This window comes from Rhynchophorus ferrugineus, unplaced genomic scaffold, assembly GCF_030347505.1.
Source record: "Rhynchophorus ferrugineus isolate W39M unplaced genomic scaffold, kcgeb_rfMv2 rfM1, whole genome shotgun sequence".
Lineage (NCBI taxonomy): Eukaryota > Metazoa > Arthropoda > Insecta > Coleoptera > Curculionidae > Rhynchophorus > Rhynchophorus ferrugineus.
Window position 1 is genome coordinate 18,680,268 of NW_027472580.1, and position 22,254 is coordinate 18,702,521.

At 29.7% G+C, this 22,254-nt stretch overlaps 1 protein-coding gene across 1 annotated transcript in view; it reads right to left on the bottom strand.

The window, feature by feature from the left end:
* The window catches only part of LOC143204717 (uncharacterized), a 70,583-nt gene extending 49,049 nt beyond the window's left edge, over positions 1-21,534 (bottom strand). Inside the window, exons 1-2 of the mRNA XM_076417459.1 lie at positions 21,129-21,534; positions 13,006-13,305 (exon numbers count right to left, since the gene is read on the bottom strand). Coding sequence (XP_076273574.1) covers positions 13,006-13,305; positions 21,129-21,389 — 561 coding nt within the window. The 5' untranslated portion in view covers positions 21,390-21,534. The remainder of the gene's footprint in view (positions 1-13,005; positions 13,306-21,128) is intronic.
* Positions 21,535-22,254: the final 720 nt, after the last annotated feature.

A 22,254-nucleotide genomic window follows, 5' to 3' on the forward strand; every position in this document is an offset into this window, starting at 1 on the left:
ATTTTTACTCGAATTTATTCCCCTTCTTCAGCGATAAGTTTTCAGAAATATTCTAATGACATAATAGGGTACGTTTTTATTAGTAGATCGTTATTAACTTGCTGGTAGTGTATATTATTTCGATGTTGGCCATATTATTGATAACAATAGAAATATTAATATTAAGCTCTTACGGCAAAATGTATAAGGACAAATAAAAATTATATATACATTTGCAAAAGAGATGATGACAGTAATCAACGATCACTATAATGTTATATTTATCTAATGAAATACAATTAATAAAATTATAAAAATGTATTCGTCTTCGTATTTATTTGAAAAATATTTTTAACAAAAAAATTGAACCGACTTCAAAAAATAAATAAGGAACTCACTAAAAATTTTAAAAATAAAGAATATTAACACAACAATAAAAAACGTTTTAAAATAAAATATGTACATAATAATCGTTAATAATATAACTAAATAAAAATAAACGAAAAACTTAATTAACCTATCTCCTACACGTATTTAATATTTTGTATTACTTTATTTATCTATTGACAATATTATTTCAGCTACTACCAACTGATCATTTTGAAGTCGGTACCGAGCAACAAATTAAATGTTTAATTAATTATGTGAATGTTCTGCAAAGAGTAACATAAATAAAATACAAATTTTTCAGAACAAAGTCCTGAAAGGTATCGTGATTACCTACATTGAGACCTTCATCTACCCACAGTCAATTATTATTTTATTACATATACCCACAAAATTTATTATTAGTTTTGTATTGTTTGGGCTTAGTACTGACTTCAAATCGGTTAAATTTTTTTGTTAAAAATGTTTTATTTTTCCCTTTTTAATGTTAGATATTTACTCAATAAATTACGCAGTTGTTTTATTGAGTTTTACAATGTATACTCAATTATAAGCACAGCACCTATGAGGAAAAATAGCAATAAAGAAACGAAAAATATATTAACTATAACGAACGTCTCAAGACCCTGGGTGGTACGCTACCTACTCTAGATAACAAATTTTCCAACCAAACTAGAACAAAAAAAGGTTGCTGTATCTGTTGAGAATCGAATCCATGACCTTCGCGTCTGAACATAACGTTTGTTTCTACGACGTTCCATATCATAAACTTAGTGCTTAAAATTCAAACTCAATAGATTTTACATTAAATTTCGCCTGATTGTTCGTCAAATAACGTTATAAACAAATATCTGATTATTTTAGATCAAAATATATGAAAATTTTGTGTATGCCTTTGAAATTTGGGACTTTCCCTCGATTTCCTCGCCCCCTTCCCGCCAACAGATCCTGATTGGATTCCAGTGGGACCACCTCGGAAATATATCATGTAGTATGTATGGTAGTATATCATATCGTGATGGACACATATATAGCACATATTATGTACCATATTATGTATGTATATGAACATTTTTATAACAAGCCTAGGATGCCAATTTCATTATATTGTGTGCAAACTTCGACAGTTTCTGGTATTTTGATAATGTGATCTATGTGTTTGTATCATAGATAGGAGAAATCTAATACCTTGACATACAGACATGACATACCATGGCTGAGACATTATTGAAACAGCCTACGATGGAAAAAAGTTTACTCAGCTATATTCTTGGACTTAAAAACCCTTAATTGTCAACAATGCAAGAACCAATGTAGGTACACTTCAAGGGAATGTTCTTGTTTTTTCTTGTTCTTTCTGATACTATTGGGGACGACAGCAAAGAAGTAGCTAGAATACTGCAACACCCAAAGTGATCATATAATTAAGTGGCCCTAGACATGGACAATAAAAGTTACCGAAAATAATTCAGTGCCTTAAATTTAAATAATAATTAAATTCATAACAGGTCAATTGAAAAGTCCCCGACCTGATACATTAGCCCTAAGCCTCTAAAGATGCGTGCATAAATTTGACAGCTGTCGGATCATTAGTTTGTGAATTATAGCATTTCGAGTGAAGCAACTTTTGTTATAGTGAAAAAAATTGATAAAAAGGAATTTCGCTTGTTGATAAAATATTGCTTTTTAAAGGGAAAAAATACAGTTGAAGCAAAAAAACTTGCCTTGATGCCGAGCTTCCGGACACTGCCCCAGGAAAATCAACCATCAAGTATTGATATGGTAAGTTTAGATATGGTGAAATGAGTATCGAAGACGGAGAACGCAGTGGACGACCAAAACTAGGTCGTTACCGACAAAAACATTAAAAAAAATTTACAAAATGGTTTTGAATAACCGTAAGTTGAAATTGAATAAAATATGAGACACTCTAAAGATATCAACTGAACGTGTACATCATATCATTCACGAATATTTCGGTATGAGAAAGCTCTGTGCAAAGTGGATGCCGCGCGAACTTTGTTTTAGCCAAAAACAACGACGAGTTGATGATTCGGGGCAGTGTTTGAAGATGATCAAGCTCATTAAACCGAACACTCCGAATTCCAATCGACAGTCATCCGAGTGGACTACAGACGATGAACAAATTCCAAAGCGTGGAAAAACGCAACAGTCGGCTGGCAAGGCTTCTGTATTTTGGGATGCGCATGGAATAATTTTCATTGACTACCTTGAAATAGAAAGGACCATCAACCGCGACTATTACATAGCGTTATTGGACCGTTTGAAGGACGAAATTGCCGAAAAGCGATCTTATTTGTAGAAAAAGAAAGCTGCTTCACCAAGACAATGCATAATGTCAAAAATCTATGATTTGGGCTTCAAATTGCTTAATCATCCACCGTATTCTCCAGATCTAGCCCAGAACCACTATTACCTGTTCTCAGACCTCAAACGAATGCGCGATGGGAAGAAATTTTCGTCGAATAAAGAAGTGATCGACGAAACTGAGGCCCATTTTGAAGCAAAGGACAAATCCTACTACAAAAATGGTATCGAAAAAAATCGAAGGTCGCTATAGTCTGTGTATGACCCTTGAAGGAAATTATGTTAAATAAAGCTCTGTGCCAAAAAAAATGTATTTTACTATGGTAGGCTGCGGACTTTTCAATTGACCTGTTATATAACAAAAGTATTATTTACACCGAGATTCCAACTGTCAAAGAAGCAAATATGAGATTTTCAAAAAGGTATGAGCAAAGATTTCCCGTGTTAAGGCCGCAGTGCTGCAACTTTTGGAAAACACTGAACTAGGATGCAGACTAAAAATATCTAAACCATATAATCTTGCGAAGTTGTATTTCCTGAAGAATATTTCGAATTAAATTTTTTAGAAAGAGTAAATATATTAGAATGGTTTTTCAGAATCAGTCATCATGGCAGTATCAAATGAAACGGAAAACTCATCCTAAGTATTAACGCAGATTGTCATCTTTATCCGTTATTACACACTCAATAGCTATTATCTCGTAATTGAATAAGAACCGGAGGACCTAACCTATTATTATGCTATTAGCATCCTTTCGAATCGAATCCCTATAGGCCAGACCTAGTTCCGCTTGAGACACGCGTGGGTAGAAAACAAAAAGCAAGGCACTTATGTTAATTCGATCCACAGACTAATATCGAATATCGTTCGACAAATTACGCTCCATTTCAACAAGACCGTTTACCCATAGACGGATATGTGTGACGAACACTTTTCGAAAATGTGAAGGTTCCATTCTATCGGTACTTTTTTGTGGTACCGATCCTATCCCGACCTTGGCCAGTACTGTGCGGCATCAATCAAGGAGGCTTATGAACGGATAGGTTGAGTATTAGTAATTCGCAGTCAAATGGATTCTCGTTTTTTTTTCTTATTTGGTACTAATTAAGAAACAACAAAAAGGATATTATTTGTTAATGAAAAGATTAAGATAAAATAGGCCTACGATTCAAAGTTTGACGTAAATAGCTGTATATTAAAGCTACGCTATTATTAAATTTTATGTAACCTTTAACATTATCAATAGAAAAAAAGAACTATGAGGATATTTTAAATTAGATATATAATAGTAAATCCTAAAGATTCTAATGTAAATACAAGAACTGTTTCATTAATGCTCAGAAATGATGAGTAATATTAAAAAACTGATGAAATGTTTTTAATGCTAATTATGTCGTTGGCGGAACCCCCTTTGTTGTATAAATTAATTTCGAATTTCAAAACATCGCCTACCTTTCTAATGTTTACATACTCTATGGTGTGATATTTTCTACATTTCTACCTATTCTACAGCTATGTCACATATCATAAATGGAAAATTACAATGGCTATATTTGCTGATGACACCGCGAAGTCTGCTGCTGTCGGAGACAATAGCGAAGAAAAAATATGAAAATTGCGTCAGGCAAGTGACACTATAAATAAATGAACCCAAACGTAGAATGTATAATCAGACCTCATAAGCAATTCAATGGAAGAAACATATAAACAAGAAAGGACAAGAATTGGAGTTAAAATATAGGAAAATGTCTTGGTTAATTGGAAGAAAATCACTACTATCAGAACACAATAAATTTTAATTATAAAAGCAAGCTCCAGAACATATATAATATGAACAATTTTAGAACAAGAGTCCTAAGAAGTATTGTGGTGTACCGAGATACTACAAGGTCGATTACTTACATCCAGACCTTCAGACACCGACTACCACTCAGAAAATCAAGAGAAATGCAGGAAAACATAAGGATAGACTCCATTTTCATGTCAATATCGAAGTAATACAACTCGAACATAACAACAGAATAAGACACAGATTCAAAAAATCAAATCATTTGATATTGTATAGTGTATGTAGTGTATTTAATAGCGTGCATTTAATAGAAAACAGCAGTTGTAATACGTAAACATTATTATACCAGAGACTAAGATAGGGTTGATGGGTCCTAGACAGTCCTCCAAGATGTATACCTAGATTAAGTAATTTACTGTAAAAACAAATTGTAGGTTAGTCAGAATCGACTAGTAATGATGCAGTAAATACATTTTTAAAAAATGTATAATAATTTTTTTTAATAACCCATTATATTTAACTATTTTATTAGATGTGATATAATTACAAAAATAAAATATTCACTAATGATGGGATGGGATTGGGATGTCTCCAAGGCGATCACAATCAATCAAGACACTAAAGAGTCCAGTTCGAGATAAATCCTAGTTTTCAAAAATATCTCTGAATATAATTTTTAAAAATATATTAAAAACTACTTTTAAAATAATATTTTTTAAATAAAATTGTAAAAAACAGCCATGGTGATAGTAACCTCTCGACTGTTGTAGTTGCAGTTAAATATGCACCTCCCAAATAACGAACGAAAACGAGAATTAGTAAAGAAAACAACTGGTGAGTTTTCATTGACTATTGATCACCACTCGATATGCCACAGGTCCATCCTTATATGTTATATATGGTATATAAGTTAAAATAGTTATAAAATATAATATTAAAATATTATATGAGTTAAAAGACAACGACATAAAAAAACTACTTATTAACTCAGCCCAGGTAATAACAAGTTTAAAAACAAAGCAAATATGAAAATTTCATTTTTGTGTAATAATTTTTTTTTATATATATTTTAAAGTGTCCTTTTACCCTATTTATTTTTTTGGTGAATTCCTATCAATGTATAAATTAAATAATTTAGAATAGTAGTTATTTATTTTATATGTCTACGTTAATTGTGGGATAAGTGGCTTGACCAGACTAGCGGAGTACAGCCATAGTGATGGATAAAAACGTGATACATTTTGTAGTTACAAAATTGTGAACGGTAGCTGTTTAAATTCAATAATTTTAGTAATTTTACAACAGTGAAACAAAATGATTATTGAAGAGCTATAAAGTATAAGTCTCTGATACGGAAATCAATAGAATCTCGATCTCAAGAAATCAAGATACCATTTTATGAGATAAAATCCGAAATACAAATTGGGCCAGACCTGGCGAACTTGATCGGCAGTAATATGGCACAGCTTCCATTTCTATTCAATATTTATATTAAATATACGATTGATGTTTGATTCATAGTTCGTAAGTTAGAAGATTTGAAGATTTCATCGTCATAAAAACTGGTCAATTGACTGAACAACTGGGTTATATTTGAAAAATCCTTGTAATTATGAAAATGTTTTTAAATTAAAATTACCAGTTACCAATATGTGTATCGTACGATAAGATACCTATTTTTGTAGGTTACTTACGTTGGTACAATCCAATATTCGGTCTGATACATATATGAAATAGGAAGTTTTTGTACAATTGTACTCCTTCTTGAGGCAATTAATAGATTTCTGTAATATTTTGTGTTTATTAATTTCAAAAGAAGTTTGTTTTCGACACCTTAATACTCTAAAGGAAGAAACTTAGAAACATAATTATTTTTAAGGGATCCCAATACAGTCGAAAACAAACCAGAATCTTTCATTTTCACTAATACTAACTTTCACAATAATCTAACTGTTAAACACCATGGTATATTTTCCTACATCAAATAGCAGTTATCTACTTGGTGCTATTGAGTTATTCTCGTTGTTAATAAGTTGTTATAATTATAATATTCTAGTTGTTATGAAATGCTAAAGATTACATTTGCGGCATTAATTACTTTAGTTGTTTGGTTTGAAGAAATCTGCCAAATCTGTTTGAAAAAAGCCCATAAAATGTTTTCTAAGGTATATGGTGATTCTGCTCCATCATATCCTAAGGGTCAGTTTTGGTTTCAAAGAGTTTTAGAACTAGTGATGACGATTGACGTTATTGACAAAGATTTGGAGGACAACAAAAGACTCGAAGAAAATTAGTCATAAAACTTATTGGACGAAAACTCAGATCAAATTCTTAAAAGATTTCAGAGAGCTTATCAGTTGTCAAGTGTTTCTAATCATTGATAAATCCAGGGAAAATCCATATTAGGAGCTCGAATTATAAAAATTATTTTATTAAAAATTATAAAATCGAATGAATGAGGTCTACCAAATTTATTTGACCAAATTGAATGACGTATTGTTACAAATAAGACCAGCAATAACGAGCACAAACACAAAATCGCCCTCTTTCCTGACAACGGTCAGCAATCTATAACAATAATACATCAATTGAAAAGTACTCGGCCTATCATAAAAAAACACGTTTTTTTTTTTGGCAAAATTAATTTTTTTATTCAACATAAATTCCTTCAAGGGTCACTGATTATAGAGACCCTCCAACTTTTCGATACCGTTTTTATAGTACGATTTGTCCTTTGCTTCAAAATAGGCCTCAGTTTCGGCGATCACCCCTTCATTCGACGAAAATTTCTTCCCAGCGAGAATTCTTTTGAGATCTGTGAACAGAAAATAGTCGCTGGGGGCCAGGTCTGAAGAATACGGTAGATAAGGAAGCAATTCGACCCCCAATTCATGGATATTTGACACGGTGCATTGTCTTGGTGAAGCAGCACTTTCGTTTTCTTCAAATGCGGCCGTTTTTCGACGATTTCGTCCTTCAAACGGCCCAATAATGCTATGTAATAGTCGCTGTTGATGATCCTTCCTTTTTCATGAAAATGCGCATCCTAAAATACAGACGCCATAACCTTGTCAGCCGACTGTTGCGTTTTCTCATGCTTTGGAGCGGGTTCATCGTGTGCAGTTCACTCGGATGACTTTCGATTGGACTTCGGAGTAAAATGATGGAGCCATGTTTCGTCCATTGTCACATATCGACGCAAAACTCGGGTTTATTGCGCTTGATCATGTACAAGCACTGCTCTGAATCATCAACTCGTCGTTGTTTTTGGTCAAAAGTGCGGCACCCACTTTGCACAGAGCTTTCTCATACCCAAATATTCGTGAATTATAAGATGTACACGTTCAGTTGATATATTTAGAGAGTTTGTTTTCATTTCATTCAATTTCAATTTACGGTCATTCAAAATCATTTCGGCATCAAGCCAAGTTTTTGCTTCAACTGTATTTTTTCCCTTCCTTTTTATCCATTTTTTCACAATAACAAAAGTTGATTCACTCAAAATGCTATAATTCACATACTAATGATCCGACCGCTGTCAAATTTATACAGACATCTTTTGAGTGTTACGGCTAACTAAAAAATTAAAAAACTTGCTAACTAAAAAATATGGATTTAATTCTAGTAGCGCCATGTATGTGTCAGGGTACTTTTCAATTGACCTGTTAGTTCTGCCATACCAAGAATACTCAGTTGATTAGATCGACGCTTGGCTGGTAGAGTGGTTAGAAATGCCGAAGAAATGTAAATATTAATCGATGATTGGGTTGTAGCCAAACCAACATCATTATTTTGACATGGTATTACGATATTACCGGATTGATGGAAAATATTTATAGAAAATTAGAGAAAATATTTTAGGTAATATGTATTTTATCAATTTTTAAATGCATTTTGAAGTGAAAAAATAAAAATATCAATAAATGAATTGCAAAAAACCCAAAGGTCAATCAAAATCATATTCTCCACTCAAGTCAATCTATCTCAATTTTATGAAAAAATCGAAATTTTAACATTTATATCCCGATTATATTCAATAACGACAAATATATGAAAATTACCGTAATATTTCGTCTCTATTACATCAAGATCCTTGCTGCTAAATATATACCGGCTTGTCAGCATACCTAAACATATCCAGCTAAATGAATATTTATTTTTTTCGTACGAATCGTATAAAAGAACAAATGACGAATTATTAATAAATTATTAAACAGATTAGATATGGTAAATATGATTGCATCTGTGGGATGGATCATGAATCCTGTTCGTAGGCGCTTGAGGCATTAAATTTATAAAAACCAAGGTTTACGCTATTATCAAGCGCTTAAAACTGGTCAATACGTATGAAAATGAAAGTAGATCCACCCACAATTTGTTAGTTATACGTACGCTCTTAGAATGTCTATTTATTATTGCGGCGTAATAATTAATAATATCGCGTAAAAATGTATAATATATTGTGTTGACGGTCGATTTGTAATAATTCGTGATTATTTATTAGGTATATTTATATCGTCCTTGTAGCCAAAACAGTTCAATTTATGATAAAGGTTATGTATGAAAACCGAAGTCATATAATATTAATGATTCTAAAGATATTTACTTTAATAGGCTATATTTTGATTGATGAAAATTGCTACCACACGAATTTACTGAAAATGACATTTCCAGCGTGTCCATTTGCTAACCGACATCGCTGTTTCAGTATTTCCTAGGCTATAAAAGAAGAGTTTACTATAGTGTATAGTGGTCTAAATGGTCATGAGTTAATCCAGAACAGCCATTCGCATTGACAGCAAAGCTGAATATTCATATGTACTATAATACGAGCTCCTAAAACCAAATGAAACTGTTACTATATTACTGAAACTGTTATATATATATATATATATATATATATATATATATATATATATTAATCGATGCCATTTGTTGCAAGAAAGACAGGCTTAATGGACGTGAAACATACAGTTCCACTGGAAAGTTCTGCTGTACCCAACGTTCTCACTAGACATAGCGCCTTCTAGTTACTGCTTGTTCAGATTGATATAGCATTAGTTTGGGTGGCACATCCAGTCGCATATCTATGAATAGATTGCGAAATCAACGTCGTTTTCTCGATACGGTATCGCCATGTTGCCATGAAAAATGGAAAAAAAAATTTGAATGAAAACACCTAATGAAAAGAAACAATATCCCAAACTATGAAGATCATTTTCGAATTTACTTAACAACTCACGTATCTAGAATCTTTTATGACATTTATCTCGTTATTGCAATACATTTGATTGCAATAGAGTTAGGAGAGACGATATCTCCTTTTTCGTTATTTGAATACATGTGGAGATTTTAGATTTGTAAAAAATATTTATTGTTTACAATTAAAATATTTTGTTAATAAATAATTTTATTTAATTGACCACAATTACTTTACATTCTATGAAACTATATTTGGTCATAATCCTTTTAAATTTAATTAGATATGTCAATATTCTGAAGCTGCGAAAATCACTACAAAATGTACAATGGGTAACGTAGGTACAACGTGGGTAAATGGTACAACGTAGATTACGTTAAACTAATGAAATCCTCTGATGTATTTGATTCAAATTAAATGAATAACTACCGTTTAGTAATGAAAATGTTGATATATATTCCTTGACCCAATAAACTTAACGAAAAGCAACCCACAATAGCAGACATATATAAAATATAATGTTAGATTTATCATTTGCTCAATAATAAATGGTTCACTGTTCAAAATTAGTAATCAGATTAAACCAACAATGCCCTTGTTGTTAACTAATATGAGAAATTGAAAGTATATCCACCAACGCCTTACTATATCAGATATACTATTAAGCCACAATATAATCGATTAATTCTGATAGTAATAGAATATATGGCATCAACATGCTTATAGAATTCCATAAACCATGCTTGAGACAAATCCTGCGTGTTTCTCTTCGAGGTCATTTTAGAAATATACACGTAGAAAACAAAGTCAAAATAATCAATTCCAAAAAAATTTCGAATAAAAGTAATAAATATTAATAAGTTTTGAGGCGTCACAACTGTTCACACATTCAATCAGCAACGATAGTTAAGAATGATAATAACGATAACAGAAAGATATAGAGATAAAGAGAAAATATATCCCGTATTCATAGATATTATCTTGAAACAAAAGTGGAAAATCTACAGATCTAATTGATACACTTTTCTTTATTAGATATTCACTATAGTTCAATGTTAACTAATTAATAATAATGAGCAACAATCCCAACTATGCCTTTGGTTAAGTTGTACTAGTAGGTCTCTAACTATATATCCAAAATATAGATAAAAAGATTCCACAGCAAAAAAAAATCTGGATAAACCACTGCTAATAATTTTATTTATTGCTAATTTATATGATTATTTAATGTTATAAGGTTAGAAATCGATAGTACTACTTAATATGCAGTACATGCCTAAATACAGGAACAAGCAATTAATCTGTCTAAAACTGATATTATCAATATAGTAGTTAAACAACCTCTTTATTAAATTAAAACCTTAACGAAACTTTGATATGTATGAAACACAATTATAACTTCTCTATTATCAAAGATCCATATCTAATTATTTGATATTTACCAAGCAGAATAAGTGTTGAGAAATAACCCATAGATCATATTCATATAACTATTGAAATTATTTATTACCATAATACCATAATAACCTCCAAATATTATTATTATTATGCTAAATTAATAATTATAATGGAACATATTAATCGGTTGGCAGAAAAAGTTGATCTAATATTAATAAAACTATGGTATTTTGTGTTAGCATAGTAAGTAGGCTCATCTTAGCATTGATTAAATTCGAATATTTTATAAGAAAATTAAATCGTATTTAAACATTATTACTAATACAGATTAATAGGAGTGTCAGAAGGGGTGTTAGAAATTGATATCCGGGAACAGTATCGATATACAGAAAAATATAGATATATTTCTCTGAAAAACAAAATAGGTGTTAGATCTGTAAAATATATTAGTTTGTTGAAAAAATATAGTTTTTCATAAAGTTTTCATCATATCTGAGAAAAATATCGATATTTCATGGATTTATTACTCTGCGGACATAAAAAGTCATTAGTCTATAAAGCATATCAGTTCGTTGAAAGTATGTCGTTTTTGATCTCTTAAAAATGAATATAAAATATCAATATTAATATTATTAAAGAGTTCAGTTCTACAACGACCAAAAAAGAACTTAAAATATAAAGAAATTCGCACATCTGAAAAATGTCGATATTGATATTTTTCTATATTCCTGAAAAAAGGACACATTTTAGATTTGCTCTTTTAAAGACTAAAAAATGTCTTGAGAAGGAATGATCAAATATATCGGATTGCTTAAATGTATCGATATTCAGAGAAAATTATTGATAGCTAGAGTTGTTACTCTGAAGGGACAATAAAATGTTAGTGATTTGAAATAATATTGTAAATTATTACTAATATATGGTTTCTATAGTGTACGTTTATAATTAAACATCTAAATGATATAGCTCTTGATACTATTGTTACTTTATAGAACGAAAGTCGCACTGAAGATATGCTACGATAAATGATTCTGACAGAAGAATGATGTTGAAATTATAAGGAACTGCTATAATAGGACAAGTAAAATAATTCCTCTAGTGCCTGTAATCTTACACGAGTCTTCAGTCTGCTACAGAAAATAATTATAAGGAAATATCAACATCACATAAATTTTCATAAAAATTCATAATAGGTATATGATAGGTTCATAATGGTATAATAGATTAATGGATAAGAACAATAATATTTCTGCTGTTATTACACAGAGATTTTCTAATAAGGAATCTCCTATAGAAAATATCCAAAAGATTGCGAACTAGAGAAGAGAATAGCTAAACTAGATATTTTAGTACATTCGTCAATAATTACCCATTAAACTATTTACTAAACTTGCAAAAATCACTGATTGAGTTCTAATAAATAAATATTGGATTTATCAAAACATTTCTCAGGATTTTATAATTTTAAGACTGATTCATTTATTAGAAAAAATCTAATTAATTATATATCATCACTCAACTAATAAAGAAAATTTACTCATTGTGTCTATCTAAAGAATTTTTATCGAAAATGTTGTTTTCTGCTTATACCCGTTAGTCAGCATTTTTAAATATGAATAATAGAGATTTATATATAAATCATTTATCAATTACATTCATTTCAATAAAAAATATTAACATTATTTAGCAAGTATTTTGTAATATCAGAAGTCGAATTAATTTTTTATAAAAATAAATATGGTAATACATGTTAGTAATGGTATTTCGAATGTTTTCATTGTTTGATTAAGTTTGAAAAAATAAAGAAATATAAAACCTGAAGAAATTTTTGTATATACGCGTGAAATTATAATTTTCGTCTAAGATATCATAAATTATTAAATATTTATGCAATTAATTACAATTCATAAAAATATAACTTACCGTATTCTGCATATCCCACATACCAGACAGACGACTAGGATGGAAGGTAACGTTGGTGGAAGCTCCCAAAAAGTTCGTTTGAAGCACGAAGAGTTCGGCATATTTGCTCAACGCCTTAAAATCGAAATATTTCGCTACCAGGTCGCCTTTGGCCGGTACCGCCAGTACGATGCCCAAATCCGAACCGATTTTCGTTTTCACCGTCGAGATGAAATCGGTGATATCGTTTTTGGAGTCGAGTTTCTTAAGATTGATCTCCAGACCATCGACTTTCGCGTCTTTGAGCAGATTAATTAATCCCTAGAAAAAAAAAACGAAAATTAGTTGATATAAAGTTCCATTTCCACAACGGAAATGGTAAAAACATTCTATCCATGTATTTTTAAAGAATACTGATAATGTTGCTACTAACTAATTAATAATACAGAGTAACGAAATAAATGGATTAACATTTTTATAAAATAAAATAAAATTTGATATTTCTCATTTTATTTTCCAAAATATATCACTGTTTTTCTTGAATACTAATACTGTAAAACTTTAGCTCATAGGTGGTGTAAACAACCCTTTACTACAAATTATTGTGGCTGTATAATTAACTGTGGATGTACCATAATGTCAAATAAATTATATTCGATAACTCTTTTTGTCTTATTGTTTTAATTACATTACATTAGAATTTTGTCATATTTTAAAGTCAAAATAAAGTAAAAGTCAAAGTTGGTGCGACATATTGAGACATTGTGATGTCATAAACTTTAATGACATAAGTTCACTGTTATTTTAGATGGACTATGGTCTAAGTAAACTAACTTTGCTGTATTCCAAATATCTGACTACACTCTGCCCTTGTTTATATCATAGTCTATATGATCAATATCTATTTATTACTATAATTTTAGCTTTTATATTATTATAAATGAATGATATTGCCTTACTTTCTAGAATCGACAATATTGAGAAAGCTGTAAATATATTACAAACAGCTATCAATAACATCACTACAACTACACATGGATCAATAACAATGCGACATCCTCTACCTCAACGCCATATTTATGTAGAGGGATGGTAGCTGAGCCAACATATTGACACTGTCATAAAAAAATAATAACAGGCAGTTTGGAAGGCGTACAACACAGTGCTTAGAGGAAGAACTTTTATGAGTTACAAAAAGACGTGGTCATGGCTTAAGATGCAATCAGAATTAACACTACACAGTAAATTGCAATTATCTAAAGAACTTTTGAAGCCACTACGGACCGTGTAACTGGCTGTTGATAAATATAAATTAATCCAATATGAATATGGTTCAAGCTTATTAGAGCATCAACAAAGTATCAACGATCAGCGATGATATGAAAAGGTTTGGGAAAAAACACCAAATAAGAGTGCGTAAACATAAAAACCTCGAAGTACGACAACAGTCACCCACCCAGAGTTTAACGCGACTGAAACCCTTTGAGGTGGTATAATTGTATGATGAGCACATTCATCACAGGTCAATGTAATATGAGTTTGCAATCTTAGATCTGTACTTTAAGAGCTATATTATTAAGGAATACTAAATACTGAATAACTAGTACTAATATGTGTACCATATACTTTATATATATATATATATATATATATATATATATATATATATATATATATATATATATATATATATATATATATATATATATATATATCTTATAGTATATATTTCGTACCCTAAACATGTGTCATCTGTTATACCGAAACATTTCGAAAGTTCCAAAATATGTACATCAAAACTAAACATTAACAATCACGTATAAAATTAAGGAAAAAGTACCAAGGCCACTTTCTATTTTCCCCAATTTGCACGTTAATTTCACCCGTATCAAAAACTGTTAATGACCATGCAAAAATATTCACCACTAAAGAAGAATCAACACTTGTTTTTTGATAGTATTTGACCTAGTAACTATTCATTGAAACAAGCGCGTTTCGTAAAAATCCATTCAAATTAACAAGACATTAAATGTGTTAAAAAATAATGAAAGTATTATTATCTATTTTGAAAGCTAACTAACGAACAAAAAATTAACTTATGCTTACAAGTGGCAATTATAAATTATAGTACGAAACGCATATTGGAGAACAAGATTGTTATATATAATAAAATTGGTAATGTCTAAATAGAACCTGGACCTATATGACATCGTATATAATTTAAAACAGTTTATGAAACACTGGTTGATACCCAATTACATTCTTTTATCATCGATCCACATCTGATCATATTATATTTACCTAGCGAGATAATCGTTAAGAAATAATTCATGGTTTAATAGAATCGTAATTGTTTATTACCATGATTTATAAACATTTAATGTTGCGTAAAAAAAGTGGTTCAATTTTTATTATAATTGATTGGTGTTGATAGCTGCATACGATGTCGTAAAATGGTAATAAACGCTCTAAAACTGGATTTAAAATAACTGTTATAGCATGTACTTATGAAATAAGCAGCTATATATTGTTTGAGAATTTACTAGATTCTTTTCTCTTTATTATTATTAAAACCTTAATACTTAATTACTTTAATTTTTGAAGATTAATATGACCTGTGAATAAATTCTGAGGGATTTATAACAAAGGACGTAGCATCATACCTGTCATTTCTGATATTACTGTAACTATGTTTTATGCCGTGTTTTAGGATTTAATTTAGGATTTTTATTTTTTTAAAATTGAATTTTATCCGGATTTTGGTTCCTCATCTTGAACAATTTTAATAACAATTAAAAAAGAAATTAAGGTAACATTTGCAAGAACATGTCCTTGTAAATATACATATTTTTGATATATTCATCTATTCTGCTTATTTTCAAATTATGTTTCAACAAAATAACACAATATTAAACGAAAGAATTTACATCGACATTAAGTGCTAGTAGAATAAATATTCAAGAACAATAATAGATTAAAAAGGGAGGGATATGGATAAATAATCTGACTAGGAATAGACTTATACATGAGCGTTTAAATAATTAAAGTCTTGCTTCACAATGAGTGAAATAATGTGTAATAAGTAGCTTTATTTTAATAATGGTAAATCTCAAAAAATGAAATTTAGGTAAAATGTAAAAATGATCACTATTATTGCAAAATAAGTATCGAAAGTGCTAGAAGGGCCTTGGTATTAACGTACTACTATCGAAGTATTGGCGAAGAAATAAATGAATTAAAGAAAACATATTTTCAGAGAGATTTTTTAATAAAGTTAACTTTTTCAGTAAACATTTTTGTGTTATCATTAACAACTCGATAGAGTAGAAATTAACAATTTAGTAATTGACTTGAACATTGATTCTGATAGTGAAAGTGACAGTAACTGAATGAAACCTTCATGATGTTGAAGACTGATAAGAGCGTAAACAATTAAAGACTAGAGTGTATATAATTATTATAGGACTGATTCAGTAAATATTCTGGTGTTAGGTGCTTGCGTTATTTTAAGTGATATACACTGGTGAAAATTTGAGGTTTCAAAGAAAACAACTGTTAAACAACCTAGTCTAACTGTTAAATTCAATGACTTTGACATTTATCTACATAAAATAACAGTTTTAAATTTAGTATTGAGTTATTCAAGTTATTCAAAATTGTATGATCGATATTGATTGATGTTTTTGAAATTTAATTTGAATAAATCTGCTGCCCAAACTCATAAAACATTCTTAGATAGTTATGGTGGTGCTGCGTCTTCAATTCCAATTATAGTTTTTAGTTTCAACGATAGAGGTGGAGATTTTATATAAAAATAACGTCAAGTTCGATAAAAATCCATTGCAATATTTATTATTTGGTACAGCTTACTAACAGTTTCTAGATGATTACATGCAATTTGAAGATCCAAAAATAAAAATGGCTACCTCATGAATTGAAAGATAATATACCATTTCGAATCCATCACGGTTTCATTGCATAATAGATCAAAATAGAAGAGCTTTATGTTGCTCATTGGAGAATAACAGCAATGCACATAACAAACGCAAGCATCTTGCATGATAACGCTCGGTGAATCGTTGCAAAATTTATGAATAATACACTGTTACAGCTCGAATGGGGCTCGAAATTTCGTTCCACCTAGTATACTCGTCAGACATAGTACCTCCTGTTTAGATCAATACGGCATGGTCTGACTGGCACACAGTTTAGAAGTGCTAAAGAGGTGCGCAAATGGATTAGGGCATGAATTGCTGATAAACCAAAATCGTTCTTTCTATACCCAGAAAATGGACCAGGAAAATAGGAGAAAGGCCCAGCAATTTATGAAAAATGTTTTAAATAATATATATTGCACCAATATATCTTAATATATCTTAATAGATGCTTTCCTAAAGATGATCAGAATACATGCAAGCACCCAATATTATAATTAAACATATTTTCCATAACATAATTAAACAATATACTGAGAGTAATATTAAAAGATTTAAAGGAGCGTTTATTTGAGATCATAAATATTCAGAAGTTACAAGAGTCTCTTTAGAAAGTCGAAATGAAAGGATAGTCTTCACATAGAAGGGAAAACTACTTTCAATCAGCCATCAACCAACTACACAATGTACAATAAGAAATCTCAATCGATAACAGTATTGGTTATCGTCTAAATTGTATTCTAAAATGTTTTATTCAGATATAAGGCTCAGAGCTATTACATATATTATTACATATACATGATGCTAATGTTTCATTCTCATTTTCAGCCACTGAACATATCTCAGCGTTCAATCGAAAACACGCAGCTGCGTTATACCATCCAAATAAAACCCAATTATGTCAAAGAAATGAAATACGTTTCTCTGTTCTGATACAGATCGCGTACTAAGTATTTCCTGGTGAAGTATTTCGCAATTATGTTGATTATCGAGATCAGCTACTAAAGAACAGGTTCTTTCGGCAATCAGAAACTTGAAACGCTGGTTCGGATCATTTGAATAACAAAAATGATAATTAAATACATTAAAATTAAATTAAACAATGTTAGGTATGTTGGAAACGACATACATATTAATTAGTCAAACAATAGTTCTTGTGACTAAGATTTATAAATAAATGGTAAATAATTCCGTTGTTTTTAGTTTATTTGATTTTATTTGATATATTTTTCAAACACTGAACCATCCTCTCTTCATTCATCATAACTTCCCATACCGGTCTAGTTTGTTCAACTCAATAGTTATCTTCAGAAATGTTTTTTTCTATGAATCTCAGTATAGAGGTTTCTTAATTCTGCAATTTTTTTCCTTCTTTCTTACCTCATTATTATATTTTTTGGGCATTTCGGCAGAAACGAAATTGTTATCCTTAGTTCTGAGGAAATTTTTTCTAAATAATTTATTAATTGCACCGTATAATTTTAGATTTGCTATTTTGTTCTATCATTCCGCTACCTTTATCCATTTCTAGCCCTAGATTCTCAAATATATTAATTAAATCATAATTCAGTATCATCAAATTTGTTTAATTTTTTTATTCTTTCAGAAATATTATCTTTCATTTCTTCTGTCTGACTCATTGCATCAATAGCAAACGTTTTCCAAGAATTTTTCAATATAATTTTTCATCTCTTCTTCGTAACTCCATATCACATCCTATCAACGTACTTTATTCAGTTCAACTTCAATGAATTTATAACGACGATTTATAAACAATTTCGTATGGTCATTATTACTTTCTGTCTTGTTTCTTTTTTCTTGTTTATTCTTTATACATCTTTTTACTTCTCCATATTTATTATATTTATGTCTGTGTATTTTAAATAATCTTTTAATAATTTTTATATTCTTAACTTTACTTAGTATATAAATGATGTAAATATAAAAGAAAGAAATGTTTACTTGATTTGAATGATGATAGATAAAATAAACTGTTTGTAAAATAGATGAAAGTGAAATTCTATTAGAGTTTTGGTTCTGCACCCTGTACAAGCTTGATAGTTAGTCCTCATATTGTATATAATTATAATATTATTTATATTCCAGTCCTTATTAATTAAATATTATTAATAAAAACTATTTGACTATGTTTAGTAAAGCAATTTCAATTACAACGAGAGCTCTGTATGTAAATCATGTTACACAACTATCTATAAATAATGTGATAAACTATGATATGTACTGGTAGAAACTAGCCTTAAATAAGGTATCTCTCATCTCTATATAAAAGTGTGATCTGTTTAGGCGCTTATTTGGTTCGCCTTTAAAAAATGTGTCATGGTGAGAACAAAATTATATATGAAATAATGTATAAAACTTTACATAAAAGGCCACAAAGAAGATAAATAAAAAAGGGACTCCCAGACGTTATTTGATTAATATTCTGATCATATATTTTAACTGCATACAGAAAAGAATGCAGAAATTGTAAAAATGTTTGTAATGCATTATATAGACAGATACAATAAAACCCAACCAAAATATAATTACAGTTTTATTGCAAGTAATATATTTATGATTTTTTAAATTATTTTTTATAACAAAACAACACGTAAATATTAAAATAATTATAACGAAAAATCTGTACAGAAATTTTAAATGAAATCATGCTAAATATTTTGATATTAACGTACATTGATATTTGTCGAAAAATATTTTATATAAAAATATTAATATATTACCATAATATCCTATTTATTGTATAATGTATTATTTATTATTATTAAAATAAATTGATTATACTTATTTAATGATATAACTATTATTAATATTTAAATTATTTTATATATTCTATATAAATATAAACAGAGTATTTTCAGTGTACTCTAAAATTTTTTTGACTCGTTAAATTTTATTTAAAAATACTATATAATATTTTGAAATAAATAAATTGATTTAAACTTAAATTCAAATTATCAGAGGTAGTATCACTTTATTGGTTTGAAACTCAAAATAAATCTTCTCAGATATAATTACACCATTTTAGATACATATCTGAGATTATTTCTTTTTAATATTCAAATAAAATAAATATGTAAACCAATAATTATATTAAAATTAAAATTCAATACGAAAGTTATTGATTATTAATATAATTAAATTTTTAATATAATTTCAAAATAAGTTACATAGTAATTAAAATATCGATTATCCTAATAACATATTTGTGTACATTCTGGAATATTTCTAAGCACTTAATGCATTTGATAGCTGGAATTAAATTGTCAAAAATAATTTGTTGAAAAATTAGGAATTTGCTATAATATCACCAATTTATCCTAGTAATATAATTGTTCAAATAATGGAATATTACTGAGATGAATTAAAGAGAAATCTTTATATTTATGATCCTAAATATATTAATATATTAATATAATAACTTTACTAAGATATATTTTTTCAACATATTTTTTAGCTTTTAACAAAAATATCCGATAAGAATTTGAATTTTAAATATTAGTAAATTACGTCTTACTTAAGTAATGTGACATTTCTTATTTCTTCGTCTTCCATAAATATTCATTTATTTTATATGATTTAAAACCCCAAATTACTTTAAATGTAGAATTTCAGTAAATAGCATTTAAAAATATATATGTTGAGTAATTTCTTAAAAAATTATGTAGGCCTTAAGATTTTGATACGTTCTACAAGATTTGCCCTGCAGAGTTATGACTTTTAGTAACTCATTCATGAATTTAGTTGTTGAACTCAAGTTGTCACAGATAATTTGTTGAATATTGGAAAATGTTCCTTGTCTATTATATTTTCGGAATCTATTTTTACCTTTTTTTTATTTATTATACTACCACTTTTTTAAATTTCTAATCCAAAAATACCAAACGTTTAAAATGGAATCTTTAAAATAAAATAATTATTTTCTATTTAACTAAACAAATGAGTCTATTAAAATCATGGAGGACACAGAAAGTATTAGTGTTTATAACTGCTATATACTAAGGAATATATTTGAACTTTACAAACTAATTCAATTATTTCGTTAAAACGTTCATATTTAAAATTTTGGCTTACAAGATATAGATATTTTGGCTTAATTAATTACATTTTTCATTTGTTTATAAATTTTCAATGCGGAATAGAATATTTTAACCATTGAAAAGTGATTTAACTATAGATTTGTATACTTACTTGATTAAACTCATTAACGCTGATGTATATTTTCGCCCCTTTGATGCTGGACCGCGCTTTTTCGATACTTTTAACGTCAAAGCTCGCCGGTAAAACAATATGCGTACAATAACAAGCATTATTGAGCCCTAAGTCGCCGTAATAACAGACCAGTTTTGAGCTGGACCTCTTACCCGTGGGACAGTCGCTTTTGGCCGACGACGCCGCAATCAAAGCGACGCCCAACAAAACAGAAAACAAGATATTGTTCATTTTTGTCATTCGCTATACCTGAAGACAATAAACGATAATACGGGATACTCTGGCAGAGCTTTTAGCTCATGTTTCAGATGGACGAACCGAATACAATACCCGGCGAGGTTCCGCGCGTTTGTTCTTTCTGCGATAACTTGAACGTGTGTGCGTTCCGTACGTCCTGCTGTAACGTATGAACTTGCTGCTTGATATTCTTTGGACGGGTTCACTTTTACTTTCGTTCATTCACTGGGGCGTCGTACCGGTATGAGGGAAATTTTTTGGTTCTTTCATCGATGGATGTGTGATCGGAACTGGATCGGCGGTTCCATGTGGACGAGCCTTGTAGGTTTCGGTTTTTAGAGGGGTGGCTGCCCTCGTTCGGTGGTCGGCGAAGGATTCGAAAGGAAATATGATCTGGTTCGCGTTCTTGCTGATCGGTCTTGGAGCGGATGTCGGAGAGAAAGGTTTTTTTAGGCGCATACCGGACGCTATGAATAATATTGGATCGAACAACAACGCGTAACGATTAAGCGCGAACGCTTAATGGGTTTCGAAGATTTGTTCTTTGCAAACCTTTGGTCGGGAATCATGGTTACTAATTTTTAATTATTTTTAAAATCAGTGTACATGTAAGGTTTTTTACATGTACATAGTACTTATCTTTTTATTAGTTACATCTTACATGCTTAGTATAATCTTACTTTACAATTAAATGTATTACTACTGTTCTGTTGTACTTGCACTAATACACAAGCAATGCGAATACGGGATTAATATACCAGTATGTATTTCTAAAAAACTAATCTACTTAAGCTAAAGTAAAGAATACACATACACTATACAAATTCATGTACTTTGGTTCGCTTCAATCTTTTGACTTTCTGCATAT